Source organism: Nomascus leucogenys, chromosome 13, assembly GCF_006542625.1.
Source record: "Nomascus leucogenys isolate Asia chromosome 13, Asia_NLE_v1, whole genome shotgun sequence".
In the NCBI taxonomy this organism is placed as follows: domain Eukaryota; kingdom Metazoa; phylum Chordata; class Mammalia; order Primates; family Hylobatidae; genus Nomascus; species Nomascus leucogenys.
This window is the reverse complement of record NC_044393.1, coordinates 50,987,003-51,005,539: the sequence shown is the minus strand read 5'-3', so window position 1 is coordinate 51,005,539 and position 18,537 is coordinate 50,987,003. Positions and strand designations below refer to the sequence as shown.

The following is an 18,537-nucleotide window of genomic DNA, read 5'->3' as shown; positions in this document are numbered from 1 at the left end:
TAGAGTAATTGGCAAGGTAGCTAGATGTAAAAGGAGTGCTTTGGGAGGACGATGAGAATGTCCTGATTTCCTATTTCTGTCTCTAGATGGGCTTTCTTGGTATTAATATTCCTTTCTTCATGTAATTAGGAAGACCTTAATTCACTATTCCAGACTGAGAGTTTAAAAATGTCTATAAATCAGTGGTTGAAATCTGTTGGCTCTCAAGTTTAAACTTCATCCCTTTTAGCTTCTTGCACTTCCTGTTTCTGGCTTTTTGGTTTTGTTACGCTTAACCATTATAAAATTTCAAGTGAAAGTTTGATACATATTTTGGTACAGATTATTTATTTCCCAAAACAGAATATTTTGTTTGGAGATAAATGAGGAAATAACATTTGAGAAATTAAGTTGGTAGTTAATAACTAGTATCTTAGCACTCTTCAGGACCTCAAGTAGTGAAATGTATACCATGAAAGTTAAAGTATATTAAAATCCTTTATCTCTGGAAAAGATAAAAATTTTTCACCTCTGTTTTTTTACATTATTGAATTATTATTATTCAACTTTAGTTGAAATTAATCAATGCAACTTTACTCCCCCTAGAGGAAAATGTTAAAAGTTTAAGAAACATTTTTTTTACCATATTTTAAATCACATTTTTGTCCTCTAAAGAATAAATGTACCTAGAGTAGATTCTTCTGTTCATTGTTAGAAGTTATATTTAATGAAATATTTTATAAAATTTGAGGTTGCTACGAATTCCAAAACTATCGTTTTTAGAAAATGTGGGAAGTGGCCAGACACCGTGGCTCACGCCTGTAATCCCAGCACTTTGGGAGGCTTAGGTGGGCAGATCACAAGGTCAGGAGTTCAGGACCAACCTGGTCAACATGGTGAAACCCCATCTCTATAAAAATTAAAAAATTAGCTGGGCATGGTGGTGGGCGCCTATAGTCCCAGCTACTTGGGAGGCTGAGGCAGGAGAATCACTTGAACCTGGGAGGCGGAGGTTGCAGTGAGCTGAGATCGCACCATTGCACTCCAGCCTGAGTAACAGAGCAAGACTCTGTCTCAAAAAACAAAATGTGGGAAGTATATGAGTCCTTAAAAATATGCTAGAAATACTGCAATATAAACAAGCAAACTGATCTCTATCTAGGTTTAATCTTTTAGTGTTACTTCTCCTCTTGAAGTCTGATTATATAAAGGTTTAGTGTTTCATTAATTTTGTTGCCATCATTAACTCAACTGTTGTGTTTTGGGGGCTGGGCTCAGTGGTTCACACCTGTAATCCCAGCACTTTGGGAGGTAGAGGCTGGTGGATCACCTGAGGTCAGGAGTTAGAGACCAGCCTGGCCAACATGGTGAAACCCCGTCTCTACTAAAAATAAAAGAATTAGCCAGGTGTGGTGGCACACGCCTGTAGTCCGAGCTACTCAGGAGGCTGAGTGCTTCAGTTTTATAATATTTGCTCTATCTGGAAAAAAAAAAAAGTTAAATGGGTCCTTTGGAGAAATGCTGGATTAAAATATCAGAAAAGTAACTAAATCAGATATTAAACGTTAAGTCCGTAAGGAAGAGTCTTTTTTGGGATAAGACTGTAGCACTATATAGTCTTTCAAAGAGATTCAAATCTCAGCTGTCATATTCTTTTTTAATGAATGATCATAAGTTGGACAATGATTACTATGAACAAGTTGATATCCATTTGTCTTTTAGTATTAGTATATTGCAGCTGTGTAGACTGATTGACAACTAAGTACTTTTGCTGACATGTTTTAGTATATTTTTGAACATAGGTTGACTAATACTTGTTACAGAAAGTTCTCAACTTGTACAGTTTCATAACCATGTAACTTCTTATGATATCTGTTCAGTGTATATGCTAACTAATTTTAAGATAGAATTTTAGTGTCTTAGAGTTGTGTGTATAAATATATTAGCTGCGTACAGATCTATATATTCCATTTATAAAACATGATAAATGTATTCACCAATTTTCATTTTTAGTGTCATTAAAATTGTATGTGTATATAGAGATATATATACAACTGTATCTACACACATTTTATTTATTAAATGTGATCAATATATTTACTAATTTTTTTTTTTTTTTTTATAGAGTCATTTGCCCTGGCTCCATAGTTCCCACCCAGGATTAGAAAAAATAAGTGCTATAGTATGGGAAGGTAATGATTGTAAGAAAGCAGACATGTCTGTACTTGAAATCAGTGGAATGATAATGAACAGAGTGAGTTTTTAAATTTTATTCTTGTAGTTCAAGAGTAAGACTTAGTGATTACCTATATATAAGATAATTACTGGAATGTTATATTAGTAACCTTCTGACCTCATTTCTTCACCCTGAAAAAAAAATTATATGTGTGTATTTGTTTCTGTCTGTAATTTAAACAGTGATTTGTCACCAGACCACTCTCATCTTCTAGTGTTTTCACTTATCTGACCAAGAATAGATGATATGATCTTTAATTTTTTTCTTTTATGTTATTCTTTCTTTTGAAATTCAGGAGCTTGTAGATATATACAGGTGTTAATAAAGACTTTTCTTTGGACTAGAGATTGTTGTTAAAAAAGCTTTAAAAATAAAAAAATAATTAAAAAGACTTATTTTTCTGTATCGTTCTTACCGGTTCATTTGTTTAATAGGACTTAAAACATGAAAAAATCAAACTAGTAAATTTGCATTCATACTTGCTTGCCTACTTAAATATATAGAAGTAATGCAGATGGTGGTAAAAGTCTTGAGTAGTTCAAAGAAGTCTAATTCAAATACTGTGGATTTAAATTTTATTTTCTATTATTTCTTTTTTCAGGTAATTACTGATTTTTAAAATGTGTTGATTGGCTGGGCGCGGTGGCTCACGCCTGTAATCCCAGCACTTTGGGAGGCCGAGGTGGGCGGATCACGAGGTCAGGAGATCGAGACCATCCTGGCTAACATGGTGAAACCCCGTCTCTACTAAAAATACAAAAAATTAGCTGGGCATGGTGGCGGGTGCCTGTAGTCCCAGCTACTTGGGAGGCTGAGGCAGGAGAATGGCGTGAACCCGGGAGGCAGAGCTTGCAGTGAGCCAAGATCACACCACTGCACTCCAGCCTGGGTGACAGAGCGAGACTCCGTCTCAAAAAAAAATAAATAAATAAAAATAAAATGTGTTGATTTCTCTGGACTTGTGTTTAACTTGCAATTTCTAAATTTATTTGGTGCATTATTATGCTTGAAATCTTGTCCACACTTTATGTAAGACAGGAATTAAAATAACTGGGTCTAGAAATTGATAATACTCCCTATTACGTATCTCAGTGTGAGTAATCAAAAGCAGTTGACTGGGAAGTCTCTGGAATCTTGGATCTAGTTTGTGCTCTGTAACTTAATTACCCGTGAATTGGCAGATCACTTAACTTACAATAGTCTCATTTATCTAATCTATAATATAAAAAGTTGGCTACATGATAGTTTAGATCTCTTTTAGTTCTGCCAGTCTAGCATATTGGAAGCTTTTATATTGTTCCATTATCTAATTTCCTTTTTAAAAATAATTCCCTCAACTTTTTCCCTTTCTGTTTAATTTATTCTTCCTTCTATCATTTCTCTTCTAAAATGCTTTTAGAGTTTAAGGAGACATTTATATATTGGACTATTCAAAGAGAAACATAAGTGGCTGGGCATGTTGGCTTATGCCTGTAATCTCAGCACTTTGGGAGCTAGAGGAGGGATGATCGCTTGCGCCCAGGAGTTAAAAGACCGGCCTGAGCAACATAGTGAAACCCTGTCTCTACATCTCTACAAAACCCAAAAAATTAGCTGGGGGCGGTGGTGTATACCTGTAGTCCCAGCTACTAGGACTATGCTGAGTTGGGAGGGATCACTTGAGCCCATGATCGCGCCACTGCACTCCAGCCTGGGCAATAGAGTGAGACCCTGTCTCAAAAAAAAAAAAAAAAAGAAAACCCCAAGGTACAAATGTATGAAATAAGTGTAATGCTGAGTTTTTTCTTTAATGAACTGAATTTCAGTGGATATGAGATCTCATTCTCTTTAATATTGTAGTATTTGTGAATATTTCTAACTGGAAATAATGATATACATAAATTGTTTTCAAGATCTGGATGACAGTCCTTTTGCCATCTACTTAGTGAATTAGAGATCTGATAATGAATTGTTTTTAAGATCTGAAGAATTAATGACATTTTATGTGTAGTAGGCTCTCAAACTTGAATGGGATTCAAATTACTCAGAATGAGTACATTTTAACAAATGATTTCATATTGCTATGAATAATTCTACTGTAGATAACATTTATAGTATAATTTTATTTTTCTTTTCTCTCTCTTCCCTTGGCTCCCTTAAGGTGAACAGCCATATACCAGGAATAGGATACCAGATTTTTGGAAATGCAATCTCTCTCATACTGGGTTTAACTCCATTTGTTTTCCGACTCTCTCAAGCTACAGACTTGGAACAACTCACAGCACATTCTGCTTCAGAACTTTATGTGATTGCATTTGGTTCTAATGAAGATGTCATAGTTCTTTCTATGGTTATAATAAGTTTTGTGGTTCGCGTGTCTCTTGTGTGGATTTTCTTTTTTTTGCTCTGTGTAGCAGAAAGAACTTATAAACAGGTGAGTATAATGTAGACTTCTGAATAAGAATATTTTATCGTTTTCATAATATTAAAAGTATTCCTGAAGTACTTTATTATTTCATTATATCATTTTTACCTAATTATTTTTTATTTTGCTTTTAGAGTACCTAACCAAATAAAATCTTAACAATTCATATTTTGTTGATTTTTGTTTTTATGTGGTAATCTACTTGAAAATTAATCCTCATCTTAATCTTTTTTAGCGATTACTTTTTGCAAAACTCTTTGGACATTTAACATCTGCAAGGAGGGCTCGAAAATCTGAGGTTCCTCATTTCCGGTTGAAGAAAGTACAGAATATAAAAATGTGGCTATCTCTCCGTTCCTATCTTAAGGTAGAATGGGAGTGATAAAAGTAGCTTTAACATGCTGGCCCTTTCTGATAGTTCCAGTTTCTTTATCAATATATATTTGTCTCTAGATGTGTAGTAACCAGCTTTTACTCATTCAAAAGCTGGATTAGGGATTTTGTTTCTACTAGCCTGGTTGTCACAAGCCAGCAGAGGGAGCCCACTACTTAAAAAAGAATTAAAAAAAAAAATAACCAATGAGTTTCCTCACAGGAGTGACCTATTACCATTTTAAAATATTAGTTTGCAATTCAGTGTCATTCTTTTCATGTCATTATTTTCCTTTAATCTTTTAAGTAATTTTCCTAATTATGGAAGTATGATATAAAAACTCTGGAGGGAAGAAGGAAACATCTAAATTGGTTTTAGGAAAATGCCTTTTTTCTGAGGATTACTTCTTGTTACTGCATTAAGTAGCAGTAGTATGTCATTATATGTGGAGTAATCATGCAAGTTCCAATGATATTTATTCACAGCACTGTCTATATCATAGTAAAGTTGACCTGAAGACCAATCATCCTCTGACATATCTAGATCTTTAATGCTTTATATTTTGAAATAATAATGAAAGAAGTAAAAAAAAAAAAAGTTTGCCCTATTTATCTACTCATATTTTAAAAATTCATTGTTCTGTTTATTAATTTAACTTGTTAAATTTAGCTCACTTAGTGTCACTGCTGCAAATTAGCATGGATATTTTTTTCCTATGACATATCTGTTGTATGGAGGGATGAATCTGATCGCTTGAATTCGTCCAAAATTTCCTGCATTGTCAACCCTAAGCAGGTGTTACATTCTTTTGTACATTGATTATTTTATTCAGTAAACACTTTTTTATGTTAACCATGTGCCATTCATTGTTGATGAGATGAAAGCCCCTACCCTCATACCTAAGCTTATACTTCAGTGAGGGAAACATGTAAGCCCAGACCTAGGAATTATCCTTATTTAATCTCTAGTATTCAATTTATCACCAATTCCTATCTTTTCTGCTCCCAAAATATATCTTGAATCCATTTGCTTCTCTTTGTTCCATTTCTGCCACCCTCATTGAAACCATCAATCATCTTCTGCCTCGTGCTACTTCAGTTACCTCTTGCCTGGCATTCCAGCATTCACATTTCTTCCTTTCATTCCTTTCTTCAGTCTGCCACCAGTGATCTTTTAAAAATATATATTTGGCCCTATATTCTTAAAACTTTTTGGAAGTTCTCCATTTCTCTTAAGATAAAGCACAAAATCTTAACAAGGTTTATAATGCCCTTTATGATCTAAGTTCTCCCTTATTCACCTGTCTTTTGTTTCATTTTGAAACACTCTCCCTAGTCCACTACATTCCAGCCATTTTAGACTGCTTCGGTTCTTTACATGAGCTGTGATCTGTCCTGCTTTATGTTCTTGCACATGCCCTTCCTTCTACCTAGAATGCTGCTGTGTGCCATCATGCCCCTGCGCCTCCCCCTTAGTTTGGTGTAAATATCACTTCAGTAGGGAGATCTTCCCAGGCCCACACTCCTAACCCTCAAATCTAAATGAAGTCTCCCTGCCAAGTATCTCAAAGCATCCTATGTCTTTCCCTTTTAGCACTCATCACAATTTATCACATATATCTGTGATTATGAACTTGATGTCTCACTTCCCTCCTAGTTTCTGTGAAGGTAGAGGGACCATGTGTTGTTCTCTGTTGTATTTGTAGCACCCAGCACAGTATCTAGTGCTAAGCAGGTGCTTAAGAAATATTTGTTGAATAAATGACTTGTGTTTGACAAAATGAAGTATTTGAAAGTTATACCAATAATTTTATGCTATATAGATATAGATACCCTTTTAACTCTGTTGCAAATCCTCAGGAAATCATAACACTATCATTAAAATTTGCCTAACAAATTAGGTATATTCAACATTGTGGGCTATGATCAACTCATGGTGATGAGTCAACACCTTTATTGAAACCATGGAAATTATCTGCTAATTAGTAAATATATTTTAAAATGTTTCCTTTTCTCCCTTCCACCCACACCCTGCAGCGTCGAGGTCCTCAGCGATCAGTTGATGTAATAGTTTCATCTGCTTTCTTATTGACTATCTCAGTTGTATTTATCTGTTGTGCCCAGGTGAGTTAACTCGCTCCATGTAGAAATTAACCAGATATATAAATACTAACTTTCAGATTAATAAATAATCAAATAATAATATACGTAAGCCTAGTTAGAAAGTAAGTTTTGAGGTTATCTTTTTGCAGTTTTTTTGGTAGAATAAATAAGTGCATCTTATCTCTGTGCCATGAACAGTGAGCATGTATGCTCAAATGTCTGTTGAATGAACACAGATTAATTTTTGCCTAGAATCCTTCTCATTATCTTTACTTCCCAAAAGAAACATGAGTTATGAAATTGTCCCATGAATGTCCAATTTATTCATGTTTATGATTCTTTTATTTATTTCTTTTTTTTTTTTTGAGATGGAGTCTCGCCCTGTCGCCCAGGCTGGAGTGCAGTGGCATGATCTTGGCTCACTGCAACCTCCGCCTCCCGGGTTCACGCCATTCTCCTGCCTCAGCCTCCCGAGTAGCTGGGACTACAGGTGCCCACCATCACGCCCGGCTAATTTATTTTTTGTATTTTTTTAGTAGAGACGGGGTTTTACCATGTTAGCCAGGATGGTCTCGATCTCCTGACCTCATGATCTGCCCGCCTCAGCCTCCCAAAGTGCTGGGATTACAGGTGTGAGCCACAGCGCCCGGCCTATTCTTTTATTTTTTATATCTGAATTGTTACTGTGACTTAACTGCTGCATACTCTGAAAAAGAATTTTTAGTGACGCAGATTAGTTAGGGAGTCCAAAGTATCTCAGGATATGCACTGCTATAATGCAGGGGAACATGTTCTCAGGGTCTCCTGAGGGTTGTGTCATGGGCCGTGTAATATTAAAAAATAAGTTTAAGAGTATTAAAATTTTAAAAACAAAAATAATAAAATATATGCAAACTTCCATTCCAAGTAGTATGACGTACTGGATTATCTGAAAATTCTTCTACTTTAAAACATCAAACAGGCCGGGCACAGTGGCTCACACCTGTAATCCCAGCACTTTGGGAGGCCAAGGAGTGCGGATCACCTGAGGTCAGGAGTTCGAGACCAGCCCGACCAACATGGTGAAACCTCGTCTCTATTAAAAATACAAAAATTAGCTGGGCATGGTGGTAGGCGCCTGTAATCCCAGCTATTCAGGAGGCTGAGGCATGAGAATTGCTTGAACCCAGAAAGCCGAGATTGCATCACTGCACTCCAGCCTGGGGGATACAGCAAGACTCTGTCTCCAAAAACAAACAAATAAAAAAAAAAAACATCAAACAATGCTGGGGGGAACCCTCAGCTTTTGAATGTACATATTGTGTACATATCTGAGTTCGTAAGATAATAAAGAGCCAAAAATGAAGACAAAACTGAAAACCAGAGTATTTAAGAATAAGCATTAATGCTATGGCAGCATGAGAATAAGAGTGAGGTACATTGCCAGTATTAGTATTGTATCCCAGAGACTTGAAATTTTATGCCCACGTAGGACAGGAGATGAGGCCTTGACCTGTATACCTCCCTACTCATACCATGAAGTCAAACCCTCAAAGACCTACAGCCTCAGTAAAAAGTTGGATAAGAAAAACAGTCTGCTCACCAGCACTGGAAGACAAGAAGGAAGCTTATCTGACTCTGGATGACAAGGACGGGGGAAAAGTCTCTTCTAAGAATATATAATTATAACTCTGCCCTTACTACAGGTTTAGGGTTCAGATTGACATTATACATCTTGTCCTGTAACCCTCATGTCAAAAAGTTAATATAAAAAGTGGTCCTAGGCCCCTGGATACCTGACAGAAGCAAAACCAAGGCTGTTTGGGGGCATGCGACTTCAGCCTAGACCTCACAGGAACCACAGATAAAGCTCCTTCTGGTATCAAAACATAGGAAGAAACAGTCTAACATGAAGGAGTCAACAGATAAACCAATAGCAGGATTAGATCTCCAGCTATTTCAGTTTGATCAGGTGGAAACTAAGTTTATTTACAGTGATGAAAGACATAGATAACACTGTGAAAAAAGAACAGATAAGTTTGAAAAAGAACTTCAGAGAAATGAAAAATACAGTTATTGACTTTTGACTTGTTTTTTGCTTTTCACTGCTGGAACAAAGTCACTGACTTTTAAAACACAATGAACAGAATAAATAGCAAATTAAAGACAGCTAAAGACATAGTGAACTGGGAAGATGAAAGAAATGACTAAAATACAGGGCAGAGATAAAGAGACAGAAAATGCAAAATGGATATTTAGACATCGTGGGAGATCCAACGTACGTCTAATAAGAATTCCAGGAGGAGGCTGGGTGTGGTGGCCCACGCATGTAATCCCAGCATTTTGGGAGGCCGAGGCAGGCAGAGCACTTGAGGTCAGGAGTTCACGACCAGCCTGGCCAATATGGTGAAACCTCTCTCTACTGAAAATACAAAATTAACCGGGCATGGTGGCTCGCGCCTGTAATCGCAGCTGCTCGGGAGGCTGAGGCAGGAGAATCGCTTGAACCTGGGAGACAGAAGTTGCAGTGAGCCGAGGTCGCGCCACTGTACTTCAGCCTGGGCAACCGAACGAGACTGTCTCCAAAAAGAAAAAGAATTCCAGGAAGAAAGAATGCTGAAAAACAACATTTGGAGAGATAATGGCTAAGAATTTTTCTGAATTAATGACTTTTTTTTCAGGTACAAGGATGTTTATAAAACTTTCCCATATATTAGGCAATAAAGTAAAAACTAATACCAAATGTCTGATACTATACAGACCACAATATTTAGCTGTCGTATAGTCAAAGTAGAAAAGAATTATAGCAACAAAAAAACTTATATATTTGGAGATTTAAAACCATACAAATAATACATTCTTTAAAAGAGAGCACACTATTAAACTGTAAACAGTTTAATACTGGCACAATTGAGAATTTTTTTTAAGGTACTAGTATGAAGTGCTTTATGTCATTAAAGTTGAAGGCATAAGTGGACAATTTTATAGAAATGCATAATCTATTAAAACGGACTCAAAAAGTAATTGAAAACCTGAAGAGAGCTGTAACTGTAAGTAGTTTAAAATTTCAGTAGTTTAAAATATGCCACCTAGAAAAATCCTCCATACTCGTATGGTTTTACAGATGAATTTTGTCAAATATTTAAATAGATAATCCTAAACTTACACAAAAGATCTAGTCAGTAGGAAAAGGGGATATTCTTCAACTCATTTTATGAGACTAATATAACCTTGATGCCAGTACCATAGAGCTAGTATGAAAATGGGAAACTGAGCTGGTTTCATTTATTAGATACAAAATTCCTCAACAAAATACTAAGAAGATGAAGCCAGAAAGTGAATTACAGTAAATAGGCCATGACTAAGACAGTTTGTCCCTGGAATGCAGATTTCAACTTTAGAAAATCCATTAATGCAATTTAAGCTGATTAAAGGCAGAAAACATGCAATCATATCAATAGATGTAGAAAACAATTTGTAAGTTTTCAGTGGACATTCATGATCCAAGGACTAGGAAGTATTGTCCTTAATCCGATAAAGCATATCTTTCAAAATTTGGAGCAAGCATTATACATAATGGTATCACCTTAAGAGTTATTTACTTTAAAATTGGGAATAAGACAGTTACCTGCTTTACCACTTCTAGTCAGCATTTGATGGAGGGTATTAATCAGCAAAGATGGGGGGAAAAAAGTGGTCTAAAGTTTGGGGGAAAAAAATCTTAAACTATATGATTGTTTATATAGAATATCCAAGCGACTTTACAGACACATTATTTAAAATATATTTGTTATATGAAGATTAACAAAAATAGATAAAACAACATTTTAAAAATTAATTTTGTTTCTATAAACCAGAGATCAGCAAACTTCCTCTGCAAAGGGCCAGATAAATATTTTAGACTTTTGCCTGACACATACAATCTCTGAAATATATTCTTTTTCTTCTAAATCCTCTTTCTCTTCTTCCTTTGAAATAATATAAAAATTACTTTTAGCTATGGGGCGAGACAGACAGAGGCCTAAAGCTAGATTTGGCCAGTGGACATAATTTGTTGACATCTGCTATATACAGAAATAGATCATTGAAAAGTGTAAATACTGGCCAGGCACAGGGACTCATGGTTATAATCTTAGCACTTTGGAAGGCCAAAGTGGATGGATCCCTTGAGCCCAGGAGTTCAAGACCAGCCTGGGCAACATAGTGAGACCTGGTCTCTACAAAAAAAAAAAAAAAAAAGCCAGACATGGTGACACACACCTGTGATCCCAGCTACTTGGGAAGCTGAGGTGAGAAGATCACCTGAGCCTTGGGAGGTCAAGGCTGCAGTGAGCCATGATTGTGCCACTGCACTCCAGCCTGGAGTAACAGAATGAGACCCTGTCTTTAAAAACAAAACAACAACAAAAAACGCATATGTTATTTTCAATAGCAACAACAACAAAAAAAGATTCACAAGAATAATTCTAACAAAAGATACGTAGGACCTTATGGAGAAATAGGATAAAACTTTATTGAAAATTATAAAAGAAGGTACACAATGAGGCTGAGTGTGGTGGTTCATGCCTATAATCCCAGCCCTTTGGAGGCCTAAGTGGGCGGATAACCTGAGGTCAGGAGTTCAAGACCAGCCTGGCCACCATGGCAAAACCCCATCTCTACTGAAAAATTCAAAAATTAGCCCATCGCGGTGGTTCATGCCTGTAATCCCAGCTACTCGGGAGGCTGAAGCAGGAGAACCACTTGAACTCGGGAGGCAGAGGTTGCAGTGAGCCGAGATAATGCCACTGCACTCCAGCCTGAGTGACAGAGTGAGACTCAGTTCAAAAAAAAATTTAAAAAAGAAGGTATACAATGTTAGTCACAATGTTAATAGGTGGGAAGGCTCAATTTCAATTTCATATTGATTCTCCTGGGGGAATTGTTGGAATCCCATGTAATTAAACAGAATGCTTTGTTTATTTTAAAAAATAAGTAACACATCAAGCTCCCTAAAACTCATCTGGAAGCACAGAAAGACAAGAGTAGTCCAGATAATTTTGAAGAACAAGTTGCTGTACCAGAAATATGAAGATTTATTTTCTTTTTTCTTTCTTTTTTTTTTTTTTTTTTTGAGACAGAATCTCACTCTGTTGGCCAGGCTGGAGTGCAGTGGCACGATCTCAGCTCACTGTAGCCTCTGCCTCCCTGGCTCAAGCAATTCTCCTGCCTCAGCCTCCTGAGTAGCTGGGATTACAGGAGTGTGCCACCACACCCGGCTAATTTTTGTATTTTTAGTAGAGACGGGGTTTCACCATGTTGGCCAGGCTGGTCTTGAACTCCTGACCTCAGGTAATGCACCCACCTTGGCCTCCCAAAGTGCTGGGGTTACAGGCGTGAGCCACCGTGCCCGGCCTAATTTTTCTTTTTGTTTTTCTTTTTTTAATTTCTCTTCGGACCTTCAGATGAGAGACTTATTTTAAAATTACAGAAAGACTTTATGATTTTTGCCCAGGTATAGAATGACCAATGGGATGAAATAGAGTTGTACATAGCCATATATATGTAGAAACCTAATATATGATCAGATGGCATTATATATCAATGTAGGAAGGCTTTACAAAATGGAAATATGAAGTAAAAATGGAGCAAAATCAAATGACTTCATGCTATACATAAAAATAAATTCTAGGTGGATTAAAGATCTAAATGTGAAAAAATTTTTAATATGATCACAAATGAAAATTAAAATTTCATGTCCTGCAAAGACACCATAAACAACAAACCAGAGTCTGGGAAAGATAGTGGCAAAATGACTTAAATAGGATTGTTAGTCACATTATAGAAATAACTTCTACAAATCAATAGGAAAAACGAACAATATACTAGAAAAAAAGTGGATGTAGAATATAAAAAGATAACTCACAGGAGGAAATTCAATTACCAATAAGCATATGAAACATACTGATCCTCCCTAAATATCAGGAAAAGTAAAATTAAGGCAATGAGAGAACACTTCACGCCCATTAGATTAGCAGATATTAGGAAGTTAGATAATAACAAGTATGAATGAAAATGATGGCAAAGGGAACTCTGATACACTGCTGAGAGTATATATTGGTGCAACTATTTCAGAGACAAACTTACAATATCTAATAAAGTTGAAGATATAATATCCAAGAACCCAGTGGTTTGACTCCCAGATATTAACTTCTAGAGAAAGTCTTGCTTGTGCATACAAGGAAACACATACAAAATGTGTATTGCAGCATTGCTTGTAATAATGGAAATTGGCAACAAAATATTAATGATAGGGTTGACCAATAAGTTGTGGTTGATTGTTTTACTGGCCAATAAATTGTGGCTGATTTTTTTACTTTAACATAGGAGTTAGAATGAACAAATTTAGAGCTAAATCTATCATCATGAATCAACCTTGAAAACAAAATTCAGTGGAATAAAAAGAAATTAAAGAATGATGTAGATAATGTAACATTTATATAAATTTTTTTTCTTTTTTTTCCAACTCCCAAGTGCTTGGAAAATAAATTTTAAAATATACAAAAGATTACATAGTTTAAGGATGTATATGTAGCTAAACTATAAAAACCATTATGGAAAAGATAAACATAAAATTCATTACTTCTGGGGTGGGAAGGGGAAGAAAAATGAGAAGGCAAAGTTTAAAGTGATTTCAACTGAATCTGTAACATTATTATTTTTTAATCTGAAAGAGATGTTGCAAAATATTAAGATTTGACAAAACTGGGTAGAGGCCCCATGGATATTAATTACATTATACTCTATACTTTTGATAGCTTAAAATATTCCATAATGTAGAATGTTTCTAAAATGTAATACTAAATTTATGAACAATCTATGAAGTAAAATGTTTATTTCTTTTGAAAAGAAATTGTTTGAATCACATTGCTGCTTTATGTTACCTTTTTCATACTTTTAGCTACTTCATGTACACGAGATCTTCCTTGATTGTCACTACAATTGGGAATTGGTAATCTGGTGCATCTCGTTAACACTTTTTCTCCTAAGATTTGTTACCCTTGGATCAGAAACAAGTAAAAAATATAGCAATACCTCAATATTACTTACTGAACAGGTGAGTGTGCCTGCTTATTATGCTATAAATTAATGTCTATAAGTTAAAATGTTTTCGTTTCCTTTATGTTTTTCAAGAATGTGTTTTATTTGATTAAGGTCATTTGTGCTTTAAAGCAAAATGTAAAATTTAATAGGACACAAGCCTTTCTTCAGTGTTCCTGCCTTGATTCATATTTCAAATCCAATCTACTTTTTTAATGTCCCATTTTTATTTGACAAGAAGGAAGTACCATTTGTTAAATTAATGTATTTTAAACTATGAATGGGACATGTTTGCTTTGCAGTGTAGCAGAGCCGCATTCGAGTAAGTATACATTTTTACTCAGTAGAATAAAGTATAATTGATTAATTTTATTTCGTATGAATTTGTTAAATATTTTCCCCTTGCCATTTTATAGGAATTTTGTAAAGAAACTTATTCCCATGAATATTTTAGTTAGGGATAGTTTGATTTTAAAGAATCAATAAGCCTGTCAAATTAGCTCAAACAAGAGAGTAACCCACAAAGATAAAGATCCCTAAGAAAGTATACTCGAGCCTGCCAGGTGCGGTGGCTCACACCTGTAATCTCAGCACTTTGGGAGGCTAAGGCAGGTGGATTACCTGATGTCAGGAGTTCAAGACCAGCCTGGCCAACAAGGTGAAACCCCACCCCTACAAAAAATACAAAAATTAGCCAGGTATGGTGGTACGCGCCTGTAATCCCAGCTACTTGTTAGGCTGAGGCAGAAGAATCGTTTGAACCCCAGAGGCCGCAGTGAGCTGAGATTGTGCCACTGCACTCCAGCCTGGGCAACAGAGTGAGATGCCAACTCAAAAGAAAGTATACTTGAGCCTTATGGAATTGGACAAAATCAACCACTTCCTCCAACTCGCTCTGAGGCTAATGGTTTCTCATTTCTGCCTTTCTAATCACCTTTCTTCCAGTGGCCTTTCTGTAGACTTGTTACCCTATGATTTTGGTTTACACACGGTTTTGGTTTGGCTTAGCATGAGTTCTGGCTTAGACTTCTACTAACTTTTCAGTCATGTTCCTGCAATATCTGATAGATATATCATGTTAGTCTCACCAGTCAGTATATTGACTAGCTTTGGTTTGGGTGTACACTCCAGCCTAATCAGCGATGGCTGCCAGATTGTGGGTAAAGGTGAGATCAAATGGGATAAGCACAGTTGCCTAGGCTTGCTTCTTCCACTGGCTTGGGGTTAGAGCATTTTTCAAAGAAAGGAACTGTGGACACCCGAAAATTGTCTATTATAGAGTGGATAATAAAAATACACAAATATTTTTGAGTGATTTTCAAATAAATCATAAAACAACAAAGCATTGTGACTGCTTATAATCCCAACACTTTGGGAGGCTGAGATGAGAGGATCACTTGAATCCAGGAGTTCAATACCAGCCTGGGCAACATAGCAAGACCCCATCTCTAGTAAAAAAGAAAATAAGAAAAGTAATAAACTATTGATTTAGTTTATTCTAATTTTATTTATTTTTTAGGTTGATTTGGCTCTGATACTAAAGTGTCTCACCTTTTAAATAATGCCATCCAGTCTTTTTTATTTTGGCTTTTGATTACATTTGAAAAGTGTTTGAGAAACAGTTATTTCCCTATTATAAAATAAGTATAGGAAATTTGGAATATATAGTATAAAGACTATTAAAATCACCTATAATCTCAGTAACCAGATACTTGAGTGAATATCTTTCAAGTCCTTTAAAAATGTGTATTTATTATAATTTGAAGCATTTCTATTCTTTTTATAAAAGATAAACCTCTACTTGAAAATGGAGAAAAAACCTAACAAAAAGGAGGAACTGACACTAGTGAATAATGTTTTAAAACTGGCTACTAAACTGCTAAAGGTAAGAATAGAATTGAAAATGGTTATAATGTCAAATATGCTGTTCTGATGTAATTTTATTTTTTTGTTTATAGATATTACTTTGTATGTGGTTTTCATGATTATCCAAGTTGTTTCCAAATTATACTTGTGCACATACATACAATTTATATTTTACTTCTCATTGCAAAAGTGCTCGAACTAATCCAAATAATTTCTTTGGAAATTGTATATTAATACTTAATATTATGACTGGAGTATTGTAGAGGTTGGCATCTTTGGAAATATATGCCTCCTACACCTTAAAATAGATATCAAAAAAGAAAATTTGTTGTTAACTTGGGAAGTTTTTTATTTTGTATTTCTCAGAGAAGTCTTCTGGTTGGCCTGAGTTAGCTTAGAAAGTAATAATACATAATTATCATAATAAATATATGTCATAAATAAACATTTAATTTTTGATAGCAAAAAGGAATACAATTTTGATGTATTTTATCTCATAATAACTCTTTGGGGGTAATTTAATAAAACATTTTTTATCACTGCTTACAATATTCATGATGTTTTTAGTTCTTAAAAGGAAAATATTTTTTAAAATTTCAACTTCTATAACCAATTGAATATAATTGTTAGAGTTATTTATATGTTTTCAGAGAATGGTATGAAATTAGTTGTGTTTCAGTGTTACAGTTAATTCTTCAGTCAACTAAACAGTGTGAATTGGGTATAGACTGTGCACCACATAGTATTGAAGAGTTCAGAAGAAGTGGGTGGGGGTATAATAAAAAGCAATTACAGATTGCTTTCTTTTTCAAATCTCTTTAATTATCCTGAGGAAGATGATGACATTTAAATAACAAGCAAGATAATAGAGGCAAACTCCATTTTTGACCAAAATGCTCAATTGGAAAAAATATCTTGAATTAATAGTTTTGTGTTTGCCTGACACATGTATATTGGGTATCTTCAGAGTGTAGGCACTGTGTAGGAAGGGGCTACAAAGATGAGACTTAATGAGCAGCCACAATCTCAAAGTATAAAAATGACTAGAATAACAAAGCATAATAGTATGATTCTTTTTTATCATACATAGTCTCCTAGTCAGAAATCTGGAACTTAACATAGATCGTACCTTCTTTCTCTCTCTCTTTACAGCCAAGAAGTTCTCAAGTCCACTGGTTCAGTCTTTAAATATCTTCCAATTTATTCTCTTCTCTATTAGTACTGCCCTATGTGAGATCCTTGTCTCTCACTTAAGCTTTTGATACACTGAACTCCTTACAGATATTCTTGCTTCTGGTCTCATTGCTCCCCAGTCTTCTACATTGCTGGCCCAGTGATCTTTCTTCCTGTACTTGGGCCCTAACAATGCTGAGCAACCTGTAGCAATTCAGATGTGTCATGTTCTCATGTGTCTTTTAGAATATTTACTCCCTACCATCCACAAAGTTTCAGGAGCACCTTCCTCTATGGCCTCATTATTTGCTTTTTATATGTACCTTTGAAATGGGACTATCATATTTTAATTATTTGTTGCATGTCTACTAAACTGTAAGGTCCTTCAGCTCAGGGACTGAATCTTAACTTCCCAGAGCCTAGCACAGGGCTTGGCATATAATAGAACTTTAAATGTTTGAATTAACCAATTAATTAATACATGTATTTGAAAATGAATTGACTCAAAGAGGAGTTTTTACATGTTATAATCTTATCAGAAAATTTGGCCAACTTCTAATTGTTCTACCAAAAGGTATTGTTCTCTTTCAGTTTCTAGTCTAGTTCTTATATTAAAAAATGTTCTCTAGCCTCTTTATAATAGCTTAAGGGACAGAAATTGGAGTTACACATTTAGTCACAGAGTTCTTTTAAAGGAAGTTCCTTTTTCCTTTAAAATCATTAAAACTATTATTAAAATTTACTTGTTTCAAGTTTAACCAAGTTTATCCTTTCTAAAAGCATCCATAATTGGTAACTTTTTTGAAAGTGTTTTTTAAAAATTCTCATTGTATATTGTTCTGAATTAGCTTAGTAATTCTTTTTGAATCTGGAACTGACTTTTTTTTATCTTCTGCTAGGAATTGGACAGTCCTTTTAGATTATATGGGCTTACAATGAATCCGCTGCTTTATAACATCACCCAGGTTGTTATCCTGTCAGCTGTTTCTGGTGTTATCAGTGACTTGCTTGGATTTAATTTAAAGGTAAGAGGTTGCAAGTACATTTTATTTCTTAGTTTCCTGTTGCATTTTTGTCGCGCCCATTTTACCTTCACATGCCCAGTAATGCAGTCATTTTGGTAAGATTGCAATTAATGAACATTTCACATTTAATTTCAAAGAATTATATATATTTATGTTTTATAATACTGCAGGAATTTCTAACTTGGAAGAGTATTTATTATAAATAGAAGTCTTGTGTAGGAAAAGTAGAACTATTTGTTTTTTTTTTTATTTTTTATTTTAAGATGGAGTCTGCTCTGTCACCCAGGCTGGTGTGCAGTTGCGCGACCTTGGCTCACTGC

The 18,537-nt window shown here is 35.1% G+C and overlaps 1 protein-coding gene across 8 annotated transcripts in view; it reads left to right on the top strand.

Moving 5' to 3' along the window:
- PHTF2 (putative homeodomain transcription factor 2) overlaps positions 1-18,537 on the top strand; it is a 153,023-nt gene that overhangs the window by 130,993 nt on the left and 3,493 nt on the right. For 4 of the 8 annotated variants that reach the window (XM_030825905.1, XM_003268194.2, XM_030825901.1 and 1 more), the window contains 7 exons: positions 2,105-2,233; positions 4,356-4,628; positions 4,855-4,986; positions 7,029-7,115; positions 14,014-14,169; positions 15,943-16,038; positions 18,092-18,217. In XM_030825905.1, the coding sequence (XP_030681765.1) occupies positions 2,105-2,233; positions 4,356-4,628; positions 4,855-4,986; positions 7,029-7,115; positions 14,014-14,169; positions 15,943-16,038; positions 18,092-18,217 (999 nt within the window). Of the gene's footprint in view, positions 1-2,104; positions 2,234-4,355; positions 4,795-4,854; positions 4,987-7,028; positions 7,116-14,013; positions 14,170-15,942; positions 16,039-18,091; positions 18,218-18,537 lie in introns of those variants that run through there. The other 4 variants (XM_030825903.1, XM_030825904.1, XM_030825906.1 and 1 more) reach the window with 3 other exon arrangements.